Source organism: Camelus bactrianus, chromosome 9 (genome assembly GCF_048773025.1).
Source record: "Camelus bactrianus isolate YW-2024 breed Bactrian camel chromosome 9, ASM4877302v1, whole genome shotgun sequence".
In the NCBI taxonomy this organism is placed as follows: Eukaryota; Metazoa; Chordata; class Mammalia; order Artiodactyla; family Camelidae; genus Camelus; species Camelus bactrianus.
The window spans coordinates 2,881,143-2,902,534 of record NC_133547.1 but is presented as its reverse complement, the minus strand read 5'-3'; the positions used below and the strand labels follow the sequence as shown (position 1 = coordinate 2,902,534).

The following is a 21,392-nucleotide window of genomic DNA, read 5'->3' as shown; positions in this document are numbered from 1 at the left end:
TTCCCCAAAAGTTTTCCCCTCATCAATAACCCCCCATGGCTCCCAGCTTCTAGGCTGCAGACTGGAAACCATGCCAGAGCCGGACAGCTGTCCCAGACTTTTATACGTGAACTTACCCCAAATTTTAAGTGTTGGCAATTGACTCAAATTTGTTTCAAAAGCACTGAAGGCAAGACCCAAGCTCCTCAGCCCGATACTCACAGCCCCTGTCGTCTCATGCAACTGATCCTTCCTGGAGCCATACCTTGGGACGTTAGCCCTGGTTTGGGGCCTCTGCTCCAAGTGGCTGCTCTTTCTGAAGCCCCTTCCCTCCCGGTGAGCATGCACCTCCCCGGCCCTAAGCACCCCACCCTCACGGTCCCGTGGTCTGGTCAGGGATGTGCACAGCCTGAGCAGAGAAGTGGGAGGCAGGCCCTCACCTCCAGCCACCGATGCAATCATTGAGTGGCAACTTCACGACTTTTATTTGTGGTGCCTGTGCTTTGTCTTGAAAATACCTTCTCCCCCTGCCCAGGACAGTGGGCCGGGAGGGGGCAGCAAAAAATAGAAGACGTCCCTCCCTATTGCACATGGACCCTATATACAGGCCCACCTGGCCGAGGCCGGTGGGACTCTTGGCACATTCTTGGATCCCTGTTCAGGAGTGGGAGGGGTGACTAGGGTGGTATCACACATGAGAGGGGGACCTCTGGGCGGCCACTCTGGTCCTGGCGCTTCTTGGTCCTTGGTTCCTTCCTGGTCCCACCTCCAGCCCTGGCCCCCCCTCAGAGACATCCCCCTACCTGGCTCAGCCTCCCACCACCACCGTGACCTCGGACGGCCCCCCCTTGGCTCCTGGGGATTCGGTACTCCTCTCCCAGCCTGGAAGTCCCAAGGGAAGGTTATGGCTTCTCAGACTCCCCCGGGAGCCTGTCACTCATGTTCACGCAGGGGAAGGGGTGTGTGCGGCAGAAGCAGCTGTATAAATATGGGTGCAGGGGGAGGGCCTCCTCCACAGTCACTTGGAGAGTTTGCTGATGACGCGAATCAGGGCTGCATTCTCATCCTTGAGCCGCTGGTTGTCTGCCCGTAGGTCGGACAGGGCCTGAGAGATGGGACGGGGTCAGCCAGCTGGCCCTGGGCAGGCTGAACCCACTGCCCGCCCTTACTCTCTGCCCACAGCTCCCCATTAATACTCACCTTCAGCTCCTCCTCCAGTTCGGCCGCCTTCCGCTCCAGGGCCCTGCGCTCCTGGAATAAACAGGTGAAGATGAGGGCAAGGGACAGGAGTTCAGGGAGGGCCATAGGTCGAGTACGGCTGAGAGTGGGGAAAGGGCAGAGGAGCAGGTGAGAATCCAGACCCACATGGGTTTGTAAGGCTGGGGACACTCCCGGCCCCACTCCAGCCACCCCTACTCACGAATCTCTCCAGCTCCAGAAGGGCGGGCCTCTCTGCAAAGCGCTCCTGCCTCTGGTGAGGACAGAAAAAGAGCAGGGTCAGAGAAGCATCCAAACCTCAGTGGCCAGAAAGGAAAAGCAGCAGTGAGAGGGGGAAAGGCAGACCAAACTGCTGGGGCCCAGACCTCAACACCCACTGCTCAAGATAAGCCCAGCCCTTCTTGGCCAGGCCCCGTTTCTGACGTCATAGCCCCTCCCCTCCCCAAGGGTCCCCCAAGTTCCACCTCCCAAGGGTCCTAGCCCTCCCCTCAGGCCCCGCCTCCCAGAGGTCCTAGCCCCGCCCATAAGCCCTCCCCTACCCAGCTGCCCAGATTCCTCCTCTCAAGGGTCCCAGCCCACCACTCAGCCCCTCTCCTCGGTCCTCTGTCTCTACCTCCACCTCCCGAGGATCCTGAGCAAATGAGGCCCCTTCCCACCACCTCCAGGGTGTCCTCACCTGCGTGGCGCGCTCCAGCTCTACCTTGAGCTGCGCCAGCTGCAGCGTGGTCTCGGTCAGGGCCTCGCGAAGTCGTTCGTTCTCAGTCCGCAGCTCTGCGTACAGCTGGGGACACCAGGAGGAGGGACCCGGGGGTCAGGCCTGATGCCGAGATACGTTTGCGGGGGAAAGGGCTGACTGCAGCTTGGGCGAGGCCGGGAAAAGGCCGGATGCGCAGATGGATTAGAGCCACTAAATAGGGGGCTGGAGGGCAGGTATACATAAGCCAACTTGTGGGGGGTCAGTCAATGGCACAATCGTGGGGTGGGATCGCGAACCTTCCTGAAGCCTCCGTCCGGTTCTTCTGATTCTGGCTCGGGTTCTGGGTTCAGGTCCCGCTGCCTGCGGGATGAGGGGCCACCCTCAGGAGTGCTGGGGTGGGGGCGAGCAGGGCGTCACAGGGGCGTACCCACGGACCCCCCAGACAACCCAAAACCTTCCTGCCCACCCTTTACCTGGATTCTGGGCTGTGATCTGCCAGCGCTGGCTCCGCCTCCTCCCCCTGTGGGCGGGCAGAGGTGGGGTTGAGCCGGATGCTTGGTCCCACCCCCACCCAGCCTCCAAGGCCCACCCACAGCCTCAGCAGACCGGCCTGGGCCTCATCCCTCACCTCCGCAGGCCCCCTACGCTCCTTGCCAACTTTGCGGTGCTCCCTGGTGGCCTGTGGTCCCTGCCCTTGCCCGTCGGGCGCCTCTGCTAGGGAAGAGGCAGGAATCAGCTCAGGGACTTGTGGAGGGGGTCCCCTCAGCGGTGTCAGGGTCCCTGGGCCCAACCCCCAGGAAAACGGTTGGACTGTAGCGGGAGGGATTGGCTGGGCCCAGGAGAACGACTTTCCAGAGACCAGACCTCACCTCTCTGGGCAGGGCCATCAGAGCTCTGGACCCCAGGGACTCGGGGTCGCCGGGAAGGGTCCTGTGGGAGAGGGGCAGGGGGGTCAGAGGACGAGGGTGTCTGGTACCACCCACTGTCCATCACCTGACCCCTCTCACCAGGCTCTGCAGGCACTTCTCTGGCTCTGGGGCCTTCCCTGCGGCCTTCTCGGCCTCCTTCAGGTCCGTCAGAGTCACACCCTGGCACAGAGACAGGGCAGTCAGGTCAAGCACACAGGGCCCAGCCCCAGCATTCATCCTTCAGACCCACCAGTCCAGGCCCAGCCCATACCTGTGTGGACCTCCGAGACTGGCGCATGAGGCGAGAGCGAGCTTTGCGCTGGGATTCAGACTCCTCATCCCGCACAGGCATCTGGTAGGACCTGAGTGAAGGGCCCCCGACCTCAGGGAGGGTTCCCTTGGACCCTGCCCTGTCCCATGGCCGACACTCTCAGGGAGTCACATTGTGCCAGAGGACTTCAACTCCCCCAACCGTGGGACACACTGTCCCTTGGGAGCCACCCTCACAGGACCGGGGACTCCTGGGAAATGTATTTTCCTCCCCGCTGCGGAGACGGCGGCCTCCCACTCCCTCTTCACCTCACCTCCGGCGGTCCCGGGAGTCCGCTGGGGGCGCTGCAGTGACTACGGGGGCATTGGGCTTCACTGGGGACTGGGGCTCCGGAATCCTGGAGGGAGGAGTGGAGTCATTCAAAGGAGGCAGCCGCCTGGAGATCTCAGACCTGTGTGAATTCATTCATTCAGCAAATGTTACTCAAGCTCGCATGCATTACGTGGCAGGCACCAGACACAGCAGCGAGCAAAAGAAAGAAATGATCTCTGCCCCGATGACTCAAATCTGGGCAAAAAAGATGCAAAACAATAGCCACAAAAAGACTAGAACATCACGTACTACATCAGGAGGGTCAAGCCCTCTGGAGAAAAAAAAAAAAAGAGCAAGGACAGGAGGCAGGAGGGGTGCGTGTCTGGCTGCTGCTGCGCTCACCGAGAAGCTGACATTCACACAGACCTGAGGGAGGGAGGAAGGAAGCCCTGTGGGTGTGAGGGGGGAGCTGCAGCGAAGGTCTGGGCCGGAGCCTGCCTGTGTCAGAAAGGGTGAGTGGGAGGAGGCGGGGGGAACGGGGGCCAGATCACCGTGGCCTTGGAAGTGTACCAAAAGGGAAACTAAGACCAAGAGTTGGGGGAGGCAGGGACCAGACCCCAGAGAGCAAATGGCCTTCCCCAGGATCATGCAGACAAGACTGGTACCTGGACCTGCCTCCCGCCCCCGAGAGGGGCCCAGGGGACCCTGAATACTCACGGGGCAGAGGACTCTGGCACATTCCGTGAGGGTGTGGGGGTAATTCTGGCAAGACGGGGCTCCCTGGCCTGGAGAGAGAGGAAAGGAGGGGGACTAGTCTCCATGACTGGGCAGGGTCTGGTCCCCTGCCCATCACCCTGCTCACCTGAATGGAGGTTCCCTCCAGCCGCGAGGAGGAGGCTGAGCGCTGCAGCCCAGCTGCAGGGGCGCCCCCAGCCCCCTGCCTATCTGCGGGACCTAGGGCACCAGAGCTCCCCGTCTTCTGGAGGCCAAAGCGCCTGGAGAAGGTGACCTCTTCTGGGGTCTGGAGAAAAGAAAGGTGTCAGTCACAGAGAAAGGGTCCCTCTTCTCAGGAACTTCAAGTGTTACCTCCAAAGGGACCACAAGGAACTACAACTATGGGGCAGGTGCAGCCAGGAAAAGGCAGTCCGCTGTGCTAGAGGATTCTGGGAAATGTAGTCTTCGCCCTCCCTGCCCTGCCTGGAGGCATGCAGTAAGCCTCCCGGCCTAGCATGGCCTCAGGACACCCAGACTCACCGTAGGGCTCTTGGGGCTAGAGAGTGGCGGGGAGGAGACCCCGTTGAGGGTTCTGGATTCTGCAGAGGGGTACTCTATGGTGCAAGAAGGGGGAGAGGTCACAGGAATATGCCAGCTGCCTCTGAGAACCAGCTCCTCCTCCTTCAGCCCCAGGGGTCCAGGCCCTCAGCCCCTCCTCTCTCGGACCCAGGAGTCCAGCCCCCAGCCCCTCCTCCCTCACACCCAGGGGTCCAGGCCCCCAGCCCCATCCTCTCCAGATTCAGGAACCCAGGCCCCCAGCCCCTCACCTGAAGGGCCTTCTTCTCCCTCATCCTCATCCCGGATGGGGAGCCCCCCCGCCCCTCCAGGCCGGCGCTCCTTGGACAAGTCCTGGAGGGAGATCTTCTCACGGCTGCTCAGACGACATACGGAGCTCCTGGTGGAAAGGGGAGGTGTTGGGGGCCAAACCCCATGGAGCCTCCAGACCACCTACCCTCCAGGCACCCCTCCCTACCTTCGGTGTTTGCTGCTGGAGGGCACCTGGGACTCCTGGCCCCTGCTCTGGGAGGCTTCCTTTTGGTTCCGTAGCTGCAAGGGAGAAGGGGCTGCTGGGGAGGGACACAACACATGGACCCTCCTGGGTCCCATGCCCCCAACACTGAGGGCTACAGGCACAGCCCTGCTGGTCGTGCCTAACTCGATGCTCCGACTACAGGTCCTCAGGTCTCTGGTTCCCCAGATGGGAGGGGCCGGGTGGGGGGAAATCTGCGGACTCATTCAAGTTTTCCTACCATCGGCGCCCTGGGTCTCCTGCTTCCAAGGGCCTCCAAGCTTCCTGGCCTCCAATCCTGTCCCCAGAGGGGTCCCTCTACCTCCCAGGGGCGACCTGCCCAAACGTCTCCCAGACCCTTCAGCACACCCAGACCACGGGCTGGCAACCCCTGCCTCCTCCCTTAAGGCTCTCTCTCAGGCACTGCTCCCAACAGGCATCAGTTCCCGGCCTGCCGTTTTCACACAGCTCACACTGCAAATCCATGGCAGCCCAGGGTTCAGACCCTGAGTCCACACCATTCACCCCCTCACTCTGAGATTTTCCAGCAACAATGCCTGGTCCAGTGCTGACTGGAGGGCATCCCAGGGGTGACGAGGCCCGGCCCAAGCCCGGATAGACCACCCCCATCTGGGCCCCAGGCCCCGCCTCTCCCCAGGACCCAGCTGTGCCCTTCCTCAGGGCTCTCCACTGGGCCCGTCACTAGCCAGGGAAGGGCAGGTGCCCCGGCCCGGCCCGGCCAGCTACCAGAGACTCACGTCCTCCTGCTTCCGGGCCAGCTCCTCCAGCAGGCTCAGCACCTCCTCATCTGCCAGGTCACAGGGTCGCTGCCCCTGGGTGGGCAGGGGGAGAAGGGCCGATGAGGAGGAGTTGTGGGGGCCCTCCCAGCCCGCCGGCCCCGGGCGCCCCAGCCTGGCCCTCACCGCGTGGGTCAGCGAGTCCATGCCCCCACCGTGCTCCGCCAGCAGGCGGCAGGCGTCCTCCACGCCCCAGTGGGCCGCGGCGTGCAGGGGGGTCCAGCCGTCCCCATCCCGCAGCTCCGGGTCGTAGCCAGCCTGAAGGAGCAGCCTGGGGGCCAGGGAGGCTCGGGTCAAGGACCAATACAGGGGCTCTGGGCCAAGGGCTGATGTCAGCCAGCCGTGCTGTGGTGGCAATACCAGCTGTGACAGTACCGGAAACAACCCGCCACGTGGTAAAGAGCCACTGCCCCGAGCACCACCCCCTGCAAAGTGACCCCCTCTTCCCCTGGCTCTGACCCCTCCCCTGGCCCATCAGGTGGCCTCTGGAACCCCGCTCCTTGTACCTGTAGGGGTGAACTCTTTTGACAGTCACCCCTGGTTGTGGGACAGCCCCGGAGTAGGTGGGGCTGGGGGTTCCACAGCGCCCAAGCCTAAGGAAAGGATGAGACCCCAGAAGGGGTGGCCTAGGGGCAGCGCTGTACGCAGGAACCCAGGCTCAGAGCAGCAGTTCTCGAACAGGGAGGCACTGCCATGTGGGCACCTGGCCATGTCTGGAGAGGTTTCTGGTTGTCATAACTTAGGGGTGGGTGCCAGGGAAGCTGCCAGCCACCCTACAGGGCAGAGGACCGCCCCATGGTGAGGACCCATCTGGTCCAAATGTGACCAGTCAGGAGACAGAACCCCGGGCTCAGACGATTCCGGGGGGATATTCACCACGTCGGACCACTCAGTCTGGTTAGAAGTCCAGGGCAGTTCTGGGAACTCAGTTTAGGGCAGACGTGTCTGCTCTCAGAGGGCTGGATTGAGGTTGGGTCAGTGAGGAAGAGCTAAAGCAAGGAGGGGAAGATGGGGAGATGAGGTGTCTTGTAAAGAACCTTTTTACACAAAAGCTCGTCGGAGCTGACTCTGCCCCAGCCGTGCTGGGCACCCTGCTACTTCCCCGAGCACGCGCCCACCTCAGGCCCCCATTCTCTCTGCCCGATGAGTGTTCTCGGGGCGTCTCGGCATTTCTTGCAGCCACTCCCTCAGCGGTCACAGAGGGGCCCATCCTCACGGAGGGACTCCCCCCTCTGCACTCGCCTTCTCCCACTGCCCTGTTTCTGTCCCTCAAGGCCAGTAGTTATCAAGTGGGGATGACGCTGAACCCCAGGGGACACTGGGCGATGTCCAGAGAGGTGCCTGGCTGCCGTGACTGTGGCGGGGTATGGCTCGGGCATCTGGTAGGTGAAGGTCACGGATGCTGCACAACATCCTGGTGGGAACAGGATGGCCACCCAGGGTCATCCAGCCCCACGTCACCCGTGTGGAGGGGAAGACCCCTCTCCAAGCACTTAGGGCCCTGGGATGTGACCTGCTTCCTGGGTCACTTGTCTGTCTCCCCGACGAGGCTGTGAACTGCACGTGGGCCCAGATCCATCCTATTTGCTGCTGTAAGCACAGCACCCAAAAGACATTCAGCAGGTGCTTAGCAAGTGCTGAGTGAATAGCGTCAAGTATAAATACACACTTCTACTCTGCCACCTATCTTTAACCAGGAGAATGCCGGCTACATTCTTTCCAAAATCCAATCAGCACAACATTACTAATGTAAATTCCAGCTTTTCCCTCTCGGACAAACACTTTACCAAAATATGCAACTTTTTTTTGGTGGGAAGAGATTGTCCTGACTTCTACTCACTTCCTGAGGCCTGTGGAAATAAACCTTTATGTACTTAAAGTTATACAGAATATAGAATAAAATTAATAACAAAACCAAAAAAGCCAATCAACAGATCTGGTTGTGAACACAAACACATACTGAGGGGCAGAAATGAAATTATGGTCAGTGAGTATCTCTTAAGTCAGGGAACAACCAAAATGTCTCAGTCCTGCTGCAGAGAATGAGGCTGCCCATGGACATCGATCCTTCCTTCCGCCTGTAATAATGGCACCCCGCTTTCAGTGGGTCATACGGCCACCCGGCTGAAGTAGAACCTCCCAGTCTCCCTCACAGCCAAGAACGGCCAGCTAAGTAGGGTCTGGCAAATGGGATGTTAACAGTGTATGCCACTTCTGGACTGTTTTTTCAAAAGGAATGGAGGTTTGCTCCCTTTGCCCTCTCCTTCTTCCTGCTGGCTGGGATGCAGAGGCAATGGCAGGAGCTGAAGCAGCCACCTCAGACTCCGGGGTGGAAGCCATGGGCAGAGGAGGGCACTCCCTCTGGGACTGGGCACATCACTGGGCCTGACCATTCACAGCGTCCCAACCCCCTTGCTGCAGGAATTGGCCCTGGGATGGACAGGTGTGGAAGGTGGCCCAGTGAGTGTCAGACCCAGGGCTTCCACTGGAACTACAGAGGACAAGGCACTCCACCTCCGAAACAAGGGAAGCAGCCAGGACATGAGCCTGGAGCTGTCAGCGGTCATCCTAAGTTCCCTACAGGGAAACCTTCCCAAAAATTCATCACTCAGAGGTGAGCAGAGATGGAGGGATTCACCTGAACTCCACTTTCATACCAAAAATACAGGACAACATCACACGAGGGAGAGAGAGAAAGCAGAGAGCAGGGCACCTGAAGAAGCGGAACCCGCTACTCCGACATTCCTGTCAGTCAGAAGCAGACAAGATGCAGGAGAGGATGGGAGGGAGTACGTCCTGCAACAACTTAAAAGACAGATGCGCCAAGTAACCCGGCCTTGAAGTATGTAACACAACAACTGATTCAACGACAAGAAGAAAACCCGCAGCCACGGTGGGACGTTTCACGGCCTCTCACAGCAACTGACAGAATAAGCAGGTGGGGAAAAAAGATCACTAAGGATATAGAAGACTTAAATAGCACAACTGCAAAGCTGACCTCGTGACCTACATAGATCGCTGTACTTTGCAACACAGCTCTTTTCCAGGTTACGCGCACTGGGCTATGAAGTGAATCTCAATGAAATTTCAGAAACCTGGAATCACACAGAACCCATCCTCCAACAGCCCCGTGCAGTGACGGCAGGAAACGCGTACAGGCAGCCCTCAGAGATGCTGAGGGCTCAGCTCCAGACCACCGAGGTAAAGCAGGCGTCACATTGCAGCAAGGCGCACGAACTCTGCGGTTTCCCGGTGCACGTGGGAGTTATGTCTTCACTGCAGCGTCGCCTAGTATAGCGTGTGATGGCGCTACATCTAGAAAGCTAGTGTGCATACCTTCATCAAAAACACTTTATTGCTAAAAAATGCTTACCATCATCTGACAATGCAGGGTTGCAACAAACCTTCAATTTGTAAAACAAACAAACCCCACAGTATCTGCAAAGCACGATAGACGAGGCAGGCCTGGAATGAAACGATGACTAGAAAATGCTATGTGTTCGGAAACGAATGACATACTTCTGAACGGCGCATGGGTCAGAGAGGATTGGCAGCTGGAAAATGTTTTAAACTGAAGGACAGAGAGAAGGCTGCACATCAGACCTGCAGACGCAGCTGAGGCTGTACTCAGAAGGAAATGCGTGGCCTTAGGCGCGTGGATTAGAAAAGGACAGGAGTGGAGAAAACCCACAGGAAGGTGTGAGACAGCGAGAAGGAGCAGGGGAAAGGGAGGGTCTACACCAGCCCAGCTCACCTCATCACTTCGATGTAGCCCTTGGCGGCGGCCACGTGCAGGGCAGAGGCCCCCGTGCGGGGATGCCGGGCCTCGGGCATGGCGCCCCCGTTCAGCCAGCACCTTGTGTCGTGAAGGAGCAATTCCTCCTCGGCCCGTCTGGCTGCCTCCACATCCACCCCTGGGAGGACGAGAAGGGGGAACAGGTGGAACTCACACCCCGAGATCCAGGAAGCACACGGTGGTACCCAGCCTGGTCCCCCTGCTCTGTGGGCGCCAGGGACTCAGGGACCTGGACCAGCTCAGCACTTCCCAGCCATGCTCTGTGCGGTCCTGGGCTCCACTGAGGGTCTCCGACTCACTGCTGGAGGCTGGGAAGATGGAGACCGCAGGCCTTTTCCCATTTTAACCCAAAGTATTGCCTGTGTCATTATTTCTAAGTATAAAACCTCCAGTTCACTGAGCAAACGCAGCGTTCGGTCACCCTGACATCTCCTAGCACTGCCAATACAGCCCTCAGCCAGGCATTCGGTCACCAGGACCACGCTGAGCACTCATGAGGACATACCCAGCAAAAAGCCACTGAGCGGTGTGCGTCCCGCTGGGGCGGCAGCACCTGCCCACCAGGCGCAGATGCGCTCTCGGCGTGCCGTCACCTGCACCAGCTGGCCAGAGGCCAGCACGCTTCCTCACCAGTCGATTTCACTGTCTCCGACCGGTTTCGTAGCAAGCTGTACCGTATTTATGGCTGCAAAAGGCCAGTTATGACTTTCAGTTAACTGTGGATCGAAACAGTCAGCTTTGCTGAGGCTGGAATGTCATCTGCTGGCTGTCACTGAGAATCTGTACTTTGCAGGTTATAAACTACTGAGACGGGAGTCAAAAATGGCCTTTTCTAGAGAATGTGTGCACCTTCTCCTGGGAGTTTTATCACCGGCTGTTACTTTTGCAGTTGTGACATTTCTCACTCACCCCAGTGCTGCCCAGAGCTGAGCCGTCCTGCACAAAAGCTGTCAGCCACGTGCAGCTACGGAGCACCTGAACTGTGGCGTCTCCCCTCTGAGATGTGTAGTAAGTGTGAACCACCCACCGGGTTTCCAAGTATGATTTTTTAAAAAATGTGTGGCAGCTCACAAAGTTTTTTTATATTGATGTCTTGGACATACTTTTGTTAAATAAAATGTTATTAAAATTAAGTTCACCTGTTTGCTTTTTCTTTTTTGAAATTCACCTACTTGAAAATCCTCAAAGACGCACATGGCTCGCACCGGCTTCCCGCAGGGCAGCGCTGGCACGGACCCCGTGCACGCTAAAACGTGACAGAGGCTACCAAAGCCCCACGCCCCCTGCCCACCTCATCCTGCTCCTTGCGGCCCGAGCGGTGGCCGCCATCACAAACCTGCTTTCACAAATGCGAACCTGGTTGTATGTCCTTATTACAATACCGCAAACGTCTGCTCCAGGGTTACAGTGGGACCCCCGAAACACAATCCCCCACCAGGACCAAATCCTTCCGGGTCCGGCTGCACATTGGCGCCACCCGGTGGCACCTGGGCGCTGGAACTAAACTCCAACGGGCTCATCTGTGAGTCTCCAGTGGCTATCCCAGGAATGCATGGTTGGTTAGGGCACATCTCCCAGGCCCAGACTGGGGTGGGGGCCTGCAGAGTGCGGGGGACTCAGAGACCCACCCTCTCCCACTCCTCTTCAAAGGGAATCGCCTACATTCAGCCCTGTTACAGATGCAGGCGCCCTGCTGCGGGAAGGGCGGAGTTTGCTGGCCTTTCATTCAGCAAACGCAGTTACGACCTGCCTGTTCATACCCATCCTTCTGCAGTTCTGCCTTTTGCTGAGATTTGCCCGAGTTTATTAACAGAGCTCTTGATGGAGGTTGGCAACCTACGTCCTGTGGGTACAGGCCACCTGTTTGGTCTTTTACTTTCTTCGTGGTGGCGGTGGTAAAAAAAAATGTAACATAAAGTTCACCTATTTCACTATTTGAAAGTATGCCATTCAGTGGCATTCAGGACACTCATAGTGCACAGCCATTGACTCATCCATCTGTGGCACTTTTTCATGCCCCCAGTGGAAACCTCACACCCCATTCATCAGTCACTCCCTGTACCTCCCTCCTAAGGCCCCTGGCAACCACCTACCTACTTCCTGTCACTGGAAGGCACTCGTGTTTTTAAATAAAGATTTAATAGAATGTGGCCACACCCACTCACTTACATATCCTGCCTGCCTGTTTCCCCCACTGTGGGGGGCAGGGTGGGCACTGGTAAAATGACAGCGCATCCTGAAAAGCCTAAAATATTTACTGCCTAGAATATCCGCCAAGCCCAGCTTAGGTCATTCATTTATAGATTATCAATTGATCCGCTTTTCCTTTGGTGTCAGCCACATCCTCTCACAATGACAAACGACAAGACGTAGGCCAGCGGGTGGAGGGCCTCCAGCAGGTGGCCTAGGTGTGGAACAGCTAGAACACTGGGAATGCAGGTCTTCAGCTATGATCCAGGGTGGCCAGCTGTTTCCCACAGCGGCCACAACCACCAATGCCCCTGCCGGCCAGAAATGGGCGTGCCCTGGCCCTGCCTCGCCAGCCCTGGGACTGACTGCCCACGCTGCCTGCCTTTGAGAGGGAGTCCCTCCCTCCACCTGTCTCTGATGTTGGGATTCTGAGTGGGATTGCTTCAAATGTTTCAGAAACTCTTCAAGTGTCCTGCCCAGTTCCAAGTCCCTGTGGGTCCTCAACCATGGCCCTTCAGAGTAACGTGGCCAGGGGGTCCTGTCGGCACAGGACACCGTGCTGCGGCCTGGGCTGTGGGGACGGCATCCATAGCGGAGCCGTTGACTGGACTGGCCAGCATCCATCCCGCCTCTATAACGTCTTCCTTCTCCTCACCCCTGCTATCAACCCACCTGGTTGCGACATGACTGAGCCCCACAGCGTGGCTCCACGGGCACCCACGTCACCAGGCCTGACCATCCTCCCTGCCACAGTGACCGGCTCAGGGGCAGGCTTGTGACCAAGGCCCAGGCTTGCATCAGGCAGAGGGCCGTGGCCAGGACTACTGAGGGACCTACTTCTACTTCAGCTGGGGTATCAGCCTGCACTGCTGGAAGCCTTGCTAAGCATCTCACTGAGAGAACCTGCCCAAGAATGACGTCAGTGCAGAGTTCAGCAGAGGGATGGGGGGATGCTTTTAACTTCGTCTGTGCCCCTGGATCAAACCATGCCTGAAGTCCATATAACTCCTAGATGTCAGTTACACAAGCCCATAAATTGCCTTCTTTTTTTAACTGTGGTAAAATACACACAGAATTTACCATCTTAACCATTTTTACACACGCGGTTCAGCAGCATTAAGTACACTCACGCTGTTGAGCAGCCACCATCACCATCCATCTCCAGAACTCTCTCCTCTTGCAAAAGTGAAACCCTGCATCCATTAAATAACTCCTCACCCTCCACTCCCCCAGCCCCTGGCAACTACCTTCTACCCTCCATCTCTATGAGTCTGACTATTTTAGTCAAATCCCTCACATACGTGGAATCACAGTATTTGCACTTTTTGTGCCTGACTTATCTCCTTAGCATACCATCCTTAAGCTTCACCCATGCTGTAGCCAGGGTCAGAATGCCCTCCTTCTTCAGGCTGGGTACTATTCCACTGCACGTACACGCCACACGGTGCTTGTCCAGGAGGCATCCTTCAATGAGCACCTGGGCTGCGCCCACCCTTTTGCTACTGTGAACAATGCTGCTGTGCACAGGGGTGTGTGAGACTCCCCTGGCCCGAGCCAGGTTGCCATGGGTTCTGGTGCTCGCAACGAGTCGCGCCTCATTCAGCAGCTGAGCCAGGAGGTCCGGAGACCTTCCAGCGGCGACCCAGATTCTGCCCACCACACTCCGCCAAGGCTTCCGTGTGAAGGCGAGCATCGCGGGGCCACGTGGGCCAAGGCCTCTGGATCCCAGAGGCAGCAGCCGCGGTGCTCTTTGCAGCCTGTCCCACCCCTAGCAGCACAGCAGAGAGTCCTCCCGTCAGTACCACCAGCCTTTGTGCCTGCTTGGCCCTACCGGCCAATATCTCCCCCCCACCTTCTCCTTGCCCTGCAGAAGGGCACACAGGCCCCCGTGAGAAGGTGACGTGAGCTACAGGCAGTTCCTGTAGAAACACACAGAACATCTGAGAAATCACCCACCCCTGCTGGCCATTCTTGGCCCAGAGAAGCGGCCTGCAAGCATCGCCCTGCAGACTACTTTTTAACTACAGAGGGAGGAAGATGCTTCTGAAGTAGAGTCACCTGGGCGACCCCCTGAAGGAAGTTTGAAGTTACCACCACCAGTAACGGGGGGGGGGGGGGGGGGGCAGACAGACCATGTGTCCCCGAGGCACGTGCTGAGAGGTTCCTGCCAAGGATGCTGAACCGAAGAACCAGTCAGGTCCAGGCTGAGGGACCACCGTGTGAAACAGGGGAGGTGAGGGGAGTGAGGGCTGGTCCAGAGGGAGGGAGACCAAGGTGACAGGAGGGCCGGGTACCGGGAGGGAGCCGGGCAGGTCCCGAAGCAGCGGGATAAGGCGACAGTGCCCAAGATAGGTAACATTTCACCATCACAGTCAGCGTCCAGACGCTGAGGGGAGAGAAACAGTGTCCCACCCCCGTGGCGGTTACGAGGAAAGTGGCCTTGTTTTACATCTGGGCTCCTGCGTCTCCCCAGGTGGAGCAACCGTGTCTGAAACATCTCAAAATGGTTCAGGAAGGAGAGGGAGGAAGCCAGGGAGGAGGAAGAGAAAGAGGGAGGGAGGGAGGAAAGGCGGGGAACGGCAATTTACGGATGGGGGCGGGGAGAGGGAGGAAGCACATGCAAATGTGCCAAAAGGCAAAACCCGCAGAGCCTGTGCTTTATGACTCCACTTATACAGAACGTCCAGAACAGGCACATCTGTGGAGACAAAGCCAATGGGCGGCTTCCCAGGGCCGAGGGGGCTGGAGGATTGGGGGGTGACAGCTCAGGGGTGTGGGGTTTCTTTGGGGATGATCAAAATCCCCTAAAACCAATGTGGTGATGGACGCACAACATTGAGTGTCAATAAACTAAAAAAACAAAACAAACAAACAAAAAAACAACCAGATCTATACTTTCAAGGCTGAGCTGTCCGCACCGAGTCCTGCCTCCATAAAGATGCTAAAGAGCTCCGGTCAGTCTCAGCGAAGGCCATAAAGCCACCTGTCGGACTGCAGTTGAAACCCGCCTCTGAGTTGGAAGCTTTTCGAGATAAAAAGTGGATGAGAGGAGGGAGGAGACCCCGGCGCTGCCCTAGTTTTGCTCACTCCCCAACATGAACCAAACAGGGACCTCAGCCGTCCATCTCAGGAGCCCTGCAAGGCTCCCACGGCCACCAACACATGACCTGCCTGGGTCAGGCCTTTGGCCCTCCCATCCCAGCCAGAGCGCTGCAACCCGACCAAGCCAGGAACCCGGGCGTCACCTGGGGCTCCCCGGCCCATGTTCTTCATCAGCCTCCCTGCGCCCGCACGGCCCCCAAGACCCACCAGGCCCTGCACTCACACCTTCTCATGACTGAACCCTGACCACTGGCTCACTCCAGCAACCAGACAGTCACCCTCACACACAGAGAGCGGGGCTCCAGAAGCCATGCTTATGACCCTGCACGGCTGCAGGGCTCCGGAGACTCAGTGATGCTACCTGCTGTCCCCCACCCAGACTTGCCCATGCACCCTACATGCCATCTGGTCCTAGACAGCTATTTTTAGGGGGGTGGGGGGAGGGAGGCCACAAGCCCCTCTGAGATCCTGCTAGAAGTAACATACACTCCGCCTAGAAAACTGAACTGGCCACATACAGGCCTTGGGGGGTCCTGAGCCCCATATTAGGGACCCCTGGGGTTCAGCGGTCCTGAGCCCAGGAGACCGGTCCCCCAGAAGCCTCTGCATCCCTCTGCCTGCTTGCTAGTAAAACTCCCACGAAGACCTGCAGTCTCACCTCATTGGCCCCTGGACCTGCCCTGCCTCAGTTTCCTCAGTTACTCAGAGGACAAGACAAAGCTTCGGGTCAATGATGGTTTGTGCTCTTATTCTGTGTGGAGCAGAGACACAAGCACTCCCTCCAGTGCCTCGATTACTCAATTAACAGTCCCAGCAACCCTGAGGGTAGGTGTTCACACCCAGTTTCCCAAGTATGGACAGTGAGGGAGGTGAAGGGGGTCAGGGTCCTAGGAAGTGGAGGGCCCGCCCTTGGCAGCCCCCGAGGCCCACCTCTGCGGGCGATCTCCGCCTTCAGCAGCCCCTCCATGGGGTCAGACTCAGCCAGGTCCAGGGGCAGGTCCCCATCGCTGTTGACAGCGGCGATGTTGGCCCCATGGCTCAGGAGGTACCTGGGGGCAGGGCGAGGTCAGGGCCGAGGGCTCCAAGCCCTAGCCCCAGCCCCCGTCAGGCCTCACCCATCCTCCCCGCCTCACCTGGCGATGTCCAGGTAACCACAGGAGGCGGCCACGTGTAGGGGCGTCCAGCCCTCGTTGTCTGCCTGGTTCACGGTGGCGCCCTGCTCCACCAGGAAGCGCACCACCTCCAGGTTCTCGTCGATGCAGGCCTGGAGGGCGGGGACAGGGCTATCAGCCCTCACCCACTCGACACCGCACTCCTGGCAAGACTGGACTCCTGATGGGGATCCAGGCGCCAACTGGCCACAACATTCAAGGAGAGGACCCCAGTGGCCCTGGGATAGGCCCTGCCCCCAGAGGCCCCTCCAGCCACCTAGCTGTTTAAGACACCCTCCCCACCCCGGTTTCCCAGTGGTCAGGTCAGTCAGGCATCTGGAGCTCACTGGAGACCATGAGAGGAGGGCTCCCAGCAACCAGGCAAGTAGGAACTGGATAGAGAAGAGAGGGGTCTTCATCCAGGTGTAGGAATCCTGACTGATGCTTACAGGTGAGATGTTCTCCACAGTCAACACTGGAGGGTGGGGCTTCCAGTGATGGACCAAAGGGAAGAGACCTGACACCTTCCCCTCAGACCCAGGGGTCCAGCCACCAGCCTCTCCTCCCTCAGACCCAGGGGTCCAGCCACCAGCCTCTCCTCCCTCAGACCCAGGGGTCCAGCTCCCAGCCCCTCCTCCCTCAGACCCAGGGGTCCAGCCTTCCAGCCCCCTCCTCCCTGAGACCCAGGGGTCCAGCCCCCAGCCCCTCCTCCCTCAGACCCAGGTGTCCAGACCCCCAGCCCCTCCTCCCTCAGACCCAGGGGTCCAGCCTTCCAGCCCCCTCCTCCCTCAGACCCAGGGGTCCAGCCTTCCAGCCCCCTCCTCCCTGAGACCCAGGGGTCCAGCCACCAGCCTCTCCTCCCTCAGACCCAGGGGTCCAGCTCCCAGCCCCTCCTCCCTCAGACCCAGGGGTCCAGCTCCCAGCCCCTCCTCCCTCAGACCCAGGTGTCCAGACCCCCAGCCCCTCCTCCCTCAGACCCAACAGCATCTCTGCAGGAACTGACCATGGCCCTGCCTCATACCCGGAAGGGAGACAGCTAGATCCCCGGGGCCCAAGGCTGTGCAGGGCTGGTAAAGTCTCCAGGTCCCTGGGAATGCGGGGCAGAGCGAGGGTACTAGGAGGGATTCCTACACTGGGAGACACGGCCGTGTGAGCATGTGCCCAGGGCCTGGGGTCCAAGGAGAGGCAGCTTCCATGCACTGAGGGCCTACTATGCACAGGGCGTTTCCATGGGCCATTGTCCCTCATCCTACCGCTGTCAGGATCCTGTTTCATGGAGGAAGAGTCAAAGCTCAGGAGACAAAAGCCCTTGCCCAAGGTGGCACAGCAAGCGGGCCCGGAGAAGGGACTTGGCCCAGGGCGCACGCAAACTCCAGGTGGCCACTGGGACCCGAGCAGCGCCTGGTAGATGGCGGTGGCCCTGGACTCCTGGGTCCTCAGGGTAAGTTAACCCTCAGCTCCCTCACCTCTCCCAAACCATCCATCTGCAGAAGAGTGGAGGAAGCTACGAGGGCCAAGAGCATGAAGTCATGGAAACTCAGGCCGCGAAAGGGGGGCCACACGTGCCCTGGGAACGGGATGAACTCTGGGCTCCGTTTATTTCCACTCGGTTGTCATGGTGATGGGGGGGGGCAAGGAGGGAGATGGGCCTTTCCCTTTCAAGGACCTGGCCGGGCACAGGCATCCATGTGAAAGATGGCTGAGGCCCGGGCACCAGGGATCCAAAAATCCAGGCACCAGCCCCTCCTCCCTCAGACCCAGGGGTCCAGGTTCCCCGACTCCTCCCTGTTTAGACCTAAGCATCCTGGCTCACAGTCCTTCCTAGTCCAGACCCAGACCCCTGGGCACTAATTACAAGGCAACTTCAAGGAAGGGGTAGAGCACACCAGTCACCTCAAGCAGCTGACAAACCGGCCTGAGGTAGGGACTGAGGCTTGAGAACTTCCGGGGACACAACCTAGGCAGGGACCAATGCCTGGGGACCTGCTCTGGGAAGGATGCAGAGCAGAAACCACAGCCCTAGGTCTCACCCAGACCATGTGAGCAGCTGTCCCGGGTTGCACGAGGCTGGGGGTTTCCTGGGACCTGGGACTTTCAGTGTTAAAACCAGGCCAGTCCCCGGCACACCAGCCAGCACTGGTCACCAGACACCCAGACCTGACCCAAACCCCAGCTGCCCCGCTGGCCGGCTGTGTGACCTGAGGCAGGGACTCCCCCTCTCTGAAGCTCAGAGGCCCTAATCCTTCAGGCCTCCTGCAAAGCCCTGGAAAGGGAGTTTACCAAGTGCGTGCCTGCCGTGGGGGTTGAGGGGGGTCCCACTTAACAGGCCAGGCTGGAGTGGCCTTTGGCAGGGCCCCGGCCCGTGGGGGGGGGGGCTGCAGAATGGGGCTTGGCCTGAAAAACAGATCCAAGAACCCCTTCGGGAAGGTCCAAGGGAGTCAGGAGTAGGCATGGTGGTAGAGGAAGGGGGACACTGAAGCCTGAAGCCTCTTTCCTGGGTGTGCCAAGCTCTGAGATCCCGCAAGGCCTCAGGAAGTGGGACCCTCCTTGAGATGGAAGACAATGTCCCAGATAACACTGGGGCCTCTGCAGGGGACAGACCTGGGGAGAGGGAAAGAGAAAGGGGGGAGGGGTACCACTTAGACCAGGGGCTGCAACCCCTCAATTGAAGGTCTACGGTGCTTCATGAAGGGTGTTTGTCTTTCTTCACAAGAGCTCTGCCTGGGAGGGACTGGCTACTGGCCCCATTTAACAGATAAGAAACCTGAGGCACAGAGAGAAAAGACACTAATTCAAGGTCACAAAGTTGAGGAGCTGAGATGAGAACTCAGGTCTGTCCCATTTTCCTAAACTGCTCCTCTTCCCAGGAAGTGGGCCTCTTCAGGCATCTGTCTCATCCTCCTACCCTCTGCCAACCTTTCCTTCCCAGGGTCCTCTCTGCGTCCAAACCCTAAGGGTTCTGGCAGGGAAAAGAGGGCTGGGGGCTGAATCCATCTGGGGAGAATAGGAAGGAGACGGCCTCAGGGACAGAGGGAGGGGATGGAGGATCTTCTGTGGCCTGTCCCTGGTGGTCCCACTGGAGGAGGGGAAGGAGTGATAAAAGCACCCAAAATCAGAGAGCCCTGGTTCTGGGACATAAGGTGGCCCTGGTTCTGGAACACGGGAACACTGGAGGCAGAAATCAGGGTGTCTTCTTGGAAAGGCAAGGGGACCCAGACTGTAGAGAGTGAGGACTAACAGGGTTCTCAAACCCTCAGTATGGTGCTATGACATGGGGCTAGAAGAGATCGTGCACTCTGTGGGAGGGAGAAGCTGCCCAAATCCACAGGAGAGTATCAGAGCAGAGAAAGCAAGATAGCCAGGGGATAGACAGGTGGCCCAAAGCCAGGAAGAGGTGGATGCCTTGAGTTTGCCCAGAAAAAAAAGGTAATGGTGCAGGTCTAGGCAAGGCAAGAGGAGTGAGGGGGAGAGCAGGTGCCTGGAGAAGAAACATCCCTGAGAGAAGGCCCACAGTGGGAGGCTTGAGGTGGCACAGGACCCGGAAGGAGAATGAAGAGGGCAGGAGGCGGAGGAGGGAGCAGGGGAGAGAGGATGCACTGGCCCAGATGGGGCAAGCATCCACTTCAAGTGCACAGAGCCTTGAAGGCAGTGGCTCAGGAAGGAGCATCCTTAGATAGCAACAGATGACAGAGACCAAGGACGAGAAGGAGAAACCCGAAAGGAGTGTCATGGAAGGTGCTGGACCTAGTCAAAGAGGTGGCTCAAACCAGAGACCAGGGGAGGAAGCAGCACAGACCCAGGAAAGACAAGGGTGCTGCGCAGTGGAAGTGGTACCTGCCTAGAGGGGAGAAAACGGGCCAGAGGTGCTACAAGTATTGCCAGAAGAGGTGGCGCTGGTGGAGCTGGAAGAAGCAGCACAGACTCAGGAAAGAGGTGCAGCAGTGGGCGGCAGGGTAGAGAGGGCACTGGCGGAGATGGCCCGGGAGAGACTAGTAAAGAGGGCTCAAGGTCGGGGAAGAGCAGCGTCAAGCGACAAGACGAGGACCGGTGAGGTGGGCTGGACTGGGGCCCTCAGCAATGGCTCAAGTCCAGTGAGAGGGCAGCGCAAGACGGCAAAGACCAGGGCCAGTCCAAGTGGTTCGGGATTGGAAGAGGGGAGCTCGACGTAGGTGGGATGGGAAAAGGGAGTCAAAACGGGAGGGAAAGGACCGGGGCGGCAACCACGGTGCACACCAGGACTGGGAGGGAGGGTGCTCGAGGCGGCGCAGACCCAGGGCGGATCAGGTCCCCGGGAGGGGCCCGGGCGGGAGCGCTGACCTGGTGCAGGGCGCTGATGCCGTCGGCGTTGGTGGAGTCCAGCACGGCGCGGGCGGGCTGCGGGGCGGTAGGGTCGGGCTCGGCGCCGGGGCCGGGGTCGGCCGCGCGCAGCATCAGGCGCGCCTCGTCCAGGTCGCCGCCCGCGCAGGCCGCCAGGAACTCGGCCGCGCGTTCGAAGCGCACGGTGCGGGCGCGCCGCTCCCCGGGGCCCGGCTCGGAGCCCGCCCGCGCCCCCCACCGCCGCAGCTGCTCCTGCCGCCGCTCCCGGGCCGCTGCCGCCGCCGCCCCGGGGCCCGCCCCCGGGCCGTCCTCGCCCGACATAGCGCCGCCCGCCCGCCCGAGAGCGAGCGAGCGACGCCCAGCTCTGAACCCTGAGCCGCCGCCGCCCGCCCCGGGGCCGCCGGGAACTGCCGCCCGCCCCGCGCTGCCGGAGGATCTACCGGCCCCCGCCCGGCGCGCGACGTCACCACGCCGCTCCAGGGCGCGCTGGGAAATGGAGTCCGCAGCCTGGAGAGGTGAAGGGCAGCCGCCGCAGGGAAGGCCGCGGGGGGCGCTGGGAAATGGAGTCCAAGAGCGGAAATTGCTCCTGGCAACATTCCGGCCTCGATCTGCCCCGAGGCACACTGGGAAATTCGCAGGTGTGAGGTGTCAAAGGAAATCTGACTGGGAGGACGCTCCCGGGAACTCCGGGAGACGGAGTCTAACGGCAGGAGGCGTGCCCCCAGGGCATGCTGGGAAATGTAGTTCACCGCATCAAGGTGACGAATTGCTGCTCCCCAGACCTGGTAGGAAAAGGCTCGACAGCCTGGGAGTCCTAAAAGATATCGAACTAATTTTACCATATACCTTATCCACTTTCCTCATACTATGC

General features: G+C 59.3%; 1 protein-coding gene across 5 annotated transcripts; it reads right to left on the bottom strand.

The window, feature by feature from the left end:
- Positions 1 to 440: 440 nt before the first annotated feature.
- PPP1R12C (protein phosphatase 1 regulatory subunit 12C) lies at positions 441 to 20,935 on the bottom strand. 5 transcript variants are annotated; one of them, XM_074369070.1, is made up of 22 exons: positions 20,522 to 20,935; positions 16,187 to 16,317; positions 15,984 to 16,102; positions 9,720 to 9,879; positions 6,092 to 6,236; positions 5,927 to 6,001; positions 5,133 to 5,206; positions 4,927 to 5,054; positions 4,640 to 4,713; positions 4,248 to 4,406; positions 4,103 to 4,170; positions 3,387 to 3,524; positions 3,074 to 3,164; positions 2,902 to 2,982; positions 2,764 to 2,824; positions 2,523 to 2,608; positions 2,368 to 2,414; positions 2,191 to 2,254; positions 1,874 to 1,978; positions 1,400 to 1,450; positions 1,180 to 1,230; positions 441 to 1,084 (listed from the first exon to the last, which is right to left on the bottom strand). In XM_074369070.1, the coding sequence occupies exons 1-22, from the start codon at positions 20,840 to 20,842 to the stop codon at positions 998 to 1,000; spliced, it is 2,316 nt and encodes a 771-aa protein (XP_074225171.1). In that variant the 5' UTR covers positions 20,843 to 20,935; the 3' UTR covers positions 441 to 997. The 5 variants fall into 5 exon arrangements, with proteins under 5 accessions (XP_074225171.1, XP_010960192.2, XP_074225172.1 ...); XM_010961890.3 differs by having other exon boundaries at positions 2,191 to 2,284; positions 20,522 to 20,934; XM_074369071.1 differs by having other exon boundaries at positions 2,191 to 2,284; positions 3,387 to 3,470; positions 20,522 to 20,934.
- Between the last annotated feature and the right edge of the window lie 457 nt (positions 20,936 to 21,392).